This window comes from Pelmatolapia mariae, linkage group LG16_19, assembly GCF_036321145.2.
Source record: "Pelmatolapia mariae isolate MD_Pm_ZW linkage group LG16_19, Pm_UMD_F_2, whole genome shotgun sequence".
Taxonomy (NCBI): domain Eukaryota; kingdom Metazoa; phylum Chordata; class Actinopteri; order Cichliformes; family Cichlidae; genus Pelmatolapia; species Pelmatolapia mariae.
The window spans coordinates 40,669,406-40,678,592 of NC_086241.1; the positions used below are offsets into that span (position 1 = coordinate 40,669,406).

General features: G+C 37.8%; 1 protein-coding gene across 1 annotated transcript; it reads left to right on the plus strand.

The window, feature by feature from the left end:
• Positions 1–1,327: 1,327 nt before the first annotated feature.
• Positions 1,328–8,233, plus strand: LOC134645668 (G2/M phase-specific E3 ubiquitin-protein ligase-like). The gene is made up of 12 exons (XM_063499199.1): positions 1,328–1,460; positions 2,539–2,845; positions 3,492–3,574; positions 3,730–3,782; positions 4,225–4,267; positions 5,428–5,498; positions 5,700–5,789; positions 5,916–6,223; positions 6,339–6,517; positions 6,811–6,980; positions 7,526–7,740; positions 7,840–8,233. Exons 2-12 carry the CDS (start codon positions 2,554–2,556, stop codon positions 8,073–8,075), a joined length of 1,740 nt encoding a protein of 579 aa, XP_063355269.1. The 5' UTR covers positions 1,328–1,460; positions 2,539–2,553; the 3' UTR covers positions 8,076–8,233.
• Positions 8,234–9,187: the final 954 nt, after the last annotated feature.

Sequence of the window (9,187 nt, forward strand, 5' to 3'; positions counted from 1 at the left end):
CGATAAAAAGGGGACCCAAGCACAATGCTTAGAACTAGAACAAAAAATTGAATTCAATTATTAGAAGCCGCCCATGCTGCTCACCATGGCTTGACAAAGCTAAAACTAAAATTAAATAATACAAGAAAACACAATTCGGATGCAAAGGCTATGTTTGGTGTTATGATTCAATGTTATCAGTACTTGTTTTTTATGTGACTCCTCCCACCAGAGGATGGCTGTTGGTTTTTCCTTTTCTCCTAGCGGGTGGACACCTGGGCGTGCCTGCTGAGTTGTTGGGTGGAGTTTGTTCCTGTCCTGGGATTGGATAATTAGTTAATCACCCCCAGTATTTAGCCACCAAATGACAGTCACCTGGCCCCTCTCTCCCAGCCTCTACCATCCAACAAAGAGCCTGTGTTGTCCAATTGTTGAAACTTAGAGTGCCTTTGCCAATTGATTCGCAAGTTTAACCTCGTGTGTGTGTGGCGTTAGAGCCTTGATCTTGTAAACAGTTGTAAATAGATTTGTGAAGTATTATTTGTGTACCTTTTTTTCACTTTGTTCACTGCAGCAGCCTTGTAGGTGTGAGTAGCCATTTTTGTTGATTTAGTTTTCTCCTGTTGTTCATTTAGAATGTTAGGTAAGTGAATTGTCTTTTGGTTGGATTTCTTTTGTGTAGAGAAGCATAGGGACCATTAGGGAGTTTTGCTTATTATTTTGGCATTGCTCACTGCTGAAGCAAATAAACAGCTGCTTAGCACTTCAAAAGGTACTACTGTGTGTGCTCTTTCTTGGGTGTTGCGTCAGTGGGGGGCAATTTACGGTGGCCCTGAAGTGCAAATCACAACAACAAATTGCTAATCACAACAACAAATTGCTAAACACAACAACAAAATTGAGAGGCCCTGAAGTGCAAATCACACCAACAAATTGCTAAACACAACAACAAAATTGAGAAGCACAAAAACAAAACTGAGAATCACAAAATCAAATTAAGAAGCACAAAAACAAAATTGAGAAGCACAAAAACAAAACTGAGAATCACAAAATCAAATTAAGAAGCACAAAAACAAAATTGAGAAGCACAAAAACAAAACTGAAAATCACAAAATCAAATTAAGAAGCACAAAAACAAAACTGAGAAGCACAAAAACAAAACTGAGAATCACAAAATCAAATTAAGAAGCACAAAAACAAAAGAAGAATCACAAAAACAAATTGAGAAGCACAATTACGTTAAGAAAACCGGAAAGGGTAGGTACCAGTCGGCAACAGGAGACATCACTGATTGGATGTCCGCGCTGTTCGTCTTTGGAACCGGAAGTTACTCTGTGGCGCATTTCGTTTGAAGAAGAACGGCGGAATGTTTTGTCCTAGCTGTGGGAAAAAGCTGGTTGAGGAGTCACCGAAATTTTGCAGCGGCTGTGGCGAGAGGCTTCATCACGCATCTTGCATCGGAGACACTTCACTCCCATCGAGTAAGTTAATAAGCATAATAAAATGTTTGTTATTTATTGATTTATTAGCCTAGCGTTAGCTGTTTCCAGACCATAGCAGACCAGAGGGCTGTTCCACTAAGCGAGCTCAGAAAATCGAGGCTCATTTAAAAATGCACGCAGCTGTCAAAATGACTGCTCAAGACCTTTCTAGTAGTGAAGGTTTGAGGGCAGTTCTAGTGTTAACAAACCTCGCAGCTAGGGTGCCACGGACCAGACTTGTCCACAAGCATATTGCATAATGAATGAGCAGAAAGACTGCAGGTTAGCCTCGTTCCTGGAACCGAATTTGGGGCAATCGAGCCTGGATTTTCAGAGTGAGCCTGGCTTTTGGGATTAGCTTGCTTCGTGGAACAGTCCTCTGAGCATTTCCACAACTGAAACGATAATAAATTAGTTCATTTATTATGTTTGGTTAACTTTAGGAACTAACACTATCTCATATATATATATATATATATGTCTATACATTAAAACTTACTGGTGTAGAATTGTATTGGTCAATAGTATCAGTTACATTGTCATTCCTTGGTAGAAATTTTTTAGTGAGATTATTCAGTGTTGTCCTTATTTGCGTGTTGTGTGGACAATGGAATGTCACATGAATGAATGTCTTTAATGTGTGACATTGTAGTACATTTTTCCTTTGTTTCCCTCTAGCATCACAGACTACCTCAAACTGCCCGACTCCAACCTTCAGCACCTTCATAGAATACAGAAAAAAGAAAAATGAAGAGAGGCAAAAGTTTTCTGAAGGGAGGAAGGGCTTAAAGAAAAAGGAAAAAAGAAAGGTTCAGGTAGTTTGGCTAGCTCAGTCTGAAAACAAGTTGAGGTTAATTTTCTAATGACATTCTTTTGTTATTCCTTAGGGGAGTTGTGTAAAAAATGTTCAGTGTAGTAAAGCTATCCAGAATAAGAACAATTGTTTACGAGTAATTGTACATTTAGGTTGTCAGGAAGATCCCTCTTTTGCAGTTAATAAATATTCAAGTTTGAATAGATCTGCTTAGAGTCATATTAGTATCTACTTGGCCCATTGTTCATGTCTTTTTCCTTACAGATAAATGTCGGCTTGATGACCATTAAAAAGGGTGGTTTGAAGCCATACCGTGGAAAAACTATTTTCCTAACAACAGACCCTGACGCTACTGCCACAAGTCTGCTCAATCAAGCTGTTAAAAAAATGAAGGACTTTAACAAAGATCTAAAAGATGGACCTTTCCTTCTTCTTTATCCGGATGGCACAGAGGTCATTACTGTCCCTGGAACACAAAGACCATTTACACTTGAGGCTTATAAGGCTGAAGTTGGCAAGCCTTATCAAAGAATCACTGTTTTCATCTGCTTGAAGAGTGACTTTGAAGATGGTAAGCTGCTAATGTTTGTTTGGATTTTGACACACATTCCCTTAGTTTCAACAAATGCTAATTTTTAAATTGTGAAATGATAACATTACGCATAAAGTACCCAAGTCAATAGCATACCTACATTAAAATGGTGAATGGCCTGTATTTGATATAGCACCTTCTAGGGTTCTACAACCCCCCCAAGACACTTCACAACAAAACCAGTCATTCACCCACACACATTCACACACTGCTGGTGATTAGCTACAATGTGGAAACAACTGTCCTGGGACTCACTGACTGAAGCAAGGCTGCTGTACACAGATGCCACCTATCCCTCCCACTACCACCACCTGGCATGGAGGGTGAAGTGTCTTGCCCAAGGACACAACGACTGTGACAGACTGAGCAGGGCTCAAACCTTCAACCTTTTGATTACAGGACGGGTTTTTAACTCCTCTGCCACCATTGCTCCCTAAATTATCTTGTATATGTTATGTTTCTTCCTGGAAACATGAAATTCAGCCATTTTTGGATCTACTGAGTCATGAGTTTTCAATGCTAACTTTATGCCTTTCGTATTAATCTATTATTGATGATCAAATAAAGTTTCATACATTAGTATGAATTTAGTTAGTTTAGCTTGATTTGTTTTCATGTTTTGTAGTTGGAGAAAACTCAGACTTGTCTGACTCTGACCCAGAGATTGTTATTAAAAGGCCCTCTGAGTTTGATCTTGCTGATACACTGGTAAGTACAATTTAAATTTTTTTATAGAGTTTTCTTGTTGTTTAGCCACCACCATTTGCCTCAGTTCAGTAAAACAGTTAATAGTTATATGTGAAATACATTTTGTGTGTGTGTGTGTGCGTGCTCGCGTGCGTGTGTTTGTTTGTTTGTTTCAGCCATGGGAACTTCAACATGAAAGCAGTCCTTTACAGAAAGCGGCAGAATATGAGTAAGTGATATTTTAAGAACATGTAATCTTTTACTGTTTTTTGCCTACACTTTGTATTAATGAGATATACACTTTTGTCATTCATTCTGTAATGTATATACCCATTCAGTAATGTATATACCTTTACATATTGTACATATATTTATTACTTTTTAGATTAGCCATTTTTATATTTTGCTTGTTTTACATTATGGTATTTTGCACAACTCTGTTGCTTGTGAAGCTCGCACACAAGAATTTCACTCACATGTACTGTACCAGTGTACCTGCACATGTGATGTGACAATAAAAGTGATTTGATTTGATTTGTATATGGTTTTTGGAACCTGGACTACATAATACTTGTATTGCTTGTTTGTTAATCAAGATGCTTAAATATTTTCAAAGTGTCAATTAATATTTTCACAGTACACAACAAAAATGCTTTTCTTTGTTCTCTAAGGAAGGGTGCTGGGGATCTTGTGCTTGCTAATGAAGTACAACAGGTAAAAAACTATTTTATTAGTAAAACAGTGCAGCAGACAATCTCCACCGCCTTTACTTTGCAATTAGATAATGATTCACTGTTTGCTTATTACATTCATTGTTATTATACAATGCATTTCACATCCTCAATTTTCATACTATCAATAGATTATAACATCCACCCCTTAAAGGTACAATAAGTCATACCGGTACATGAAATAATCACAAAGCAGTCTAATGTTGGAAGGAAGGTTACATTGAAACTAACTGTGTATGGCTCGTCTTTGTCATCTAGAATCTTCTGGCGCTGATCCGTAGCCATGAAACTCATGGAACGGGAGGAGGGAGAGTCACTCGTTTGTTTATAAAGATAGACTGCAGTACACAAATTTGACCACAGAATGTTCTTCTTATTTCATTCTTACTTATTGTACCTTTAGATAATCTATTGGGATAGGGAACCTAAGGTACATCCATCTACTTCCGGACCATGGGTCCCCTACTGCTAAAAAAATAGGAGTCTATGAGCCAATAAAAATTATTTTCTGATCCCGTTTGATGTGTGCCATGGATTTAAAATATGATGTCCGTGAAGTATATAAACACATTTTGATGCCAAAAAGTGCTTAAGCGACAGGTGGCAAAGGTTATTTTAGGTTTTGTTTGAAAAGACGTGGCGAAATGTAAATGTTCGTCTCACAAAATTGACATCATCGAACCAGACACAGAGAAGAGGAAAAGCTTAGTTTTGTTTAGCGAGCTTCGAATCCTTCTTCCAGGATGATGTGGAGAAAACCACTATAAATCTGGCCATGTGATAATTAGCAGCTACGCTGGGGGAGAAAAGCTTCTGAGGCGACGTCATATTTGCGACATCTGACTTGTAGTCATTTTAATGACGAATTTTTACAAGCTAACAAATCTCAAATTACATTACAGACATAGTCAAAACACAGTTATTTATTATTTAAATTGAAGTACAACATATGTGTGATTCAGAGAGTAAGGCAAAGCAGACCAGAAAATAACTTTTATAGCTCCATTCACTTCCATTCATTTTTCTTTTGTTCAGGGACCCATGAGCAGACCAGAAGGGGAGGAGACTTAGGCTCCCTATATTAAAATAATTATCAATTGGTCAAATATGAATTTTTATTCATCCTCATTTCTGTATTTCCAGGTCATAGATTTGGAAGAAGAAAATGATACAGGCACTACTGAATGCCTCACTGTCGAGAGCTCCTGTTACAGGTGCGTTGTATCTTGAGTAATTATTCCAGAGGGTTGCACAAAATATATACACACAATTATTGTAAATGTATGTAGTTTGACTCTTTTACATTAGATTCTTCAGAAAAAAAAATAGTAGAATCGTTCTATAAAACTGGAACTGCATGTTTATGCATTTGTCTTTTTGCATCTACTCTTTGTGTACATGTTTTCACTCTGCAGAAACTACACACAGCTGTTTGATCCGATTGTGATTGATGATGAAGATCCTACTCCTAACGAAGCCAAAGCTGAGCCCCCAGAAGAACCTGTGTTAGTAATTTAAACATTTGAATCCAATTAACCGCCATCTTGTTCTGTACAAGACATCATGCAATCATGAGAGAAGTATATACACCTTTAAAAAAAAAAAAAAAAAAAAGTTTCCCTTTTTTTTAGAGACACCAATTTGCAGGCACATGAAATTATTGAAAATTTGGCACTGGAACTTGACCACAAGAAGGTCAGCAGGTTCAATATATCAAGGTCAGCTGTATGGGATGGAGCTGTTAGAGGATTTCGACGCAGCACATACTCTGACAACTACGACATGTTCATCAAGTTTAATGATGATGCTGGCAGCTTTGAAGGTTTGGATACAGGTGGCCCGAGGCGTGAATTCCTCACACTTCTTATGGGCAGTCTGAGAAATCGCCCCATCTTTGATGGACCTCCAGAGAGCCGTTATCTTGTATATAATTCAAGAGGTGGATGTTTTCTCTGTAATTATTACAATGGAATTTTTAATAAAAATTGGCTTATTTTTTTCATTAGCATATTTAATTGCAATTAACCATGATAATTATGTGCCCTGTATAACAGCTGCCAGGCAAGATGAGTACTTTTTAGCAGGAAAGATGATCGCTGTATCCATTGTGCATGGGGGACCAGCACCACATTTCCTCTCCAAGAACCTGGTCAACCACATCACAGGGAATCAGAGTTTCAGCGCCACTGTAGAAGATGTGCAAGATGAGGAGGTCACAAAAGTTCTACATCAGGTAGAAAATTACCTAGGCTCAGGGAATGGGTTTACTTAGAAGACACCTGGGGCCAGTTTAAAAGATTTAATCAGGATAAAAGTTATCCGGGTCGGATCATATCTTGAAAGTAGGTTCAAGGTAGATTCTGTAATCTGAAAGGATAGATTTCCACCTCCCAACAACACAAGTGAAATAACAAATTGATTATTTTTTTAATCCAATGTTTGAATGAATCGTAAAAGTAGTGAAAATTATATTTTTGTTTTTCTTACAGTAAACCTTTTTTTTTTTTTTTTTTTTTTTTTTTATAGGTCCTGAAAGCTGAATCAGAGGAGTCTTTGCATGATCTTATTTTGCAAAACAGCACAATCTTCCAAACTGCTGGATGCCTCAGAAACGTCAAGCCTTGTGAGAAACAAGCATTTGTGGAGGAGTACCTCAGATGGTACATCCTTGAAAGAAACCAAAGTGTCGTTCAACGGTAAACTCATTACTCCTTTTAAATTCAGGATGGCCAGTTGCTCATCACAGCAGCCACTGACATTTTCAGACCTTCAGATGTATATGAAAAAACTGATTCAGTAGCATCCGTGTGATCTGATGAACAACAAGTTAATTCCTGAGCCACTGTCGCACGCTATTAACCTTTTGACACTAGAACTCTAATTTAGTATACATTTATTGTTCACAATGACCCATAATAATCATAGTCATGCAACATGATTAATTTTTCAGTTATTTATAAAAAGAGGTGATCCTTGTTTGACACACTTGTTTATTCCAGTGTGAAAGCACTATTTTTTTTTTTTTAAATGCTGAAATCCCAATGAGCTCTTCTTTTTTTGCTGTCACAGTTAATTTCTGAGCACTATGAATTGTTTTTGTGTATGAGTGATTCTATGCATTTGAAATCTGTCCAAATTTATAATGAAAGATCTAGTAGGTAAAGACATTTAAACACAATTTAGAAGACTGCAATAGTTATAGCTATAAACCAATTATTAGTTATTTGTCTATCCTTTGCAGATTTAAAGATGGACTGGAAAGTCTGAATTTTTTAAGTGCACTGCAACAACATTCCAGTGTGCTGGCCCCACTCCTATGCTTCTCTGCCAAGGCCCTGACTGCTTCAGAACTGGAGAGCATGTTCAGACCAGATCTCAGCCCAGCAGGAAGCAACAAGCGGCATAAGGAGGTCCTAACACTTGGCTTTTGGGCAGATTATCTCCTTGATTGTGAAGGTTTGAATGGCCGTTTTTATTTGTTTATAGTTTTATGAAAGTAGAGGTAAGGAAATAAATTTTCTGTAATGTACTACAGTGTTTACTTTCTTCTTTCAGAGAAGGCAACAGCAGTGTGTCTGGAAGATTTGATGATGTTTGCCACAGGGCTGACGGCAGTTCCACCGGCAGGAATGACACCATCACCATGCATCCAGTTTTTAAGTGATTCGCCTTTTCCAGTTGCAAACACCTGTGCAAATACTCTGAAACTACCCATCTGTGACTCATACAGCATCTTTAAGGCCAACATGGACTTTGGAATTCAAAATGCTCCAGGATTTGGATGTTCTTAAATCAGCAAGGTCATCAAGTTACAGTTACTGAGTTACCCTGTTAGGTTCAGCTGCCGTTGGCACACTACTTAACACATTCATGTGACAAGCAACTTCCATATTGTTAAACATTTAGTTGTTTTTTCTGAATATTGTGTATGTTGCAAAAGTGACAGAAATGCTGGACACTATTTGTAAATGGTTTTATTAAAGAAAATTTTAAATGTTTCCTTGTGGTTAAATGTTAATATTTAAATCCATGCCAGTTGCTGTATATTATGAACAATATTATATTCAATTTAGCAAGAGGGAAAGGAAACACTACTAACATTAAAAAATGAAGGAAAAACAGAAGGGCTGGAGCACTTAAGTAAGTCCAAAGGTTTTATTAGGTGCAAAAAAAGGGAAAGAAACTAACGTTTCGACACCGTGTGTGTCTTCGTCAGAGTAACTCTGACAAATGTCATTACAAACTGAAGTTCAGTTGGTATCTAAAACCCAGCTATGTCCTTCAGGGCCAAATACAGTTCTGTGGCCGATTCCCAGTCTTGTGGCTGCTGCAGTGTGTTTTGTTGTACAGCCTGTTGTAAATATTCCTCAATGTTTGGATCACCACACAATCCAACCAGTAGCCCCTCCTTGGGAAACACATCCAGTTCCCTCTCCTCAACAGCAAATCCACAGTCTCTTGAACCATATCTGCAAAATGAAAATAGAACAGTGAAGGATTTTTTGCTGACAATATGGAACTATATAAATCAACGCATGCAGTGACATGTTATAAACTGCTCTATCATACTTATGTGTAAAATTATGAATATATATTAACCAACTTAAGCAATAACAACACCTTGCATTTAGTTTGATGCAAAAGGTTAATTAATTTTGGTAAGAACTCAAATACCTGTGAGGCAAGAGATAGAGTTCGTTTGGAATCCCCCCTGGACACGATGCAAGTCTGCTTGGCCGGATCCTGTGTTTATTCCAGAGGTCTTTGCATTCATCCAGGTCTTTCTGTAGAACCCCTCTGAAGCAGAATCTCAGCAAGCATTGGTGTTCGTGGCTTCCATTGAAGTTTCCAGAGTCTCTTAGGTCTCCAAATAAGTCCATCCAAAACTGAGACCTGGGTATAT

Coding starts and splice junctions, on each gene's coding strand:
- LOC134645668 (XM_063499199.1), top strand. CDS start 2,554: ATGACCATTAAAAAGGGTGGTTTGAAGCCATACCGTGGAAAAACTATT. Junction 4,268..5,427: donor TTGCTAATGAAGTACAACAG/GTAAAAAACTAT, acceptor CTGTATTTCCAG/GTCATAGATTTGGAAGAAGA. Junction 5,790..5,915: donor GAGCCCCCAGAAGAACCTGT/GTTAGTAATTTA, acceptor CCTTTTTTTTAG/AGACACCAATTTGCAGGCAC.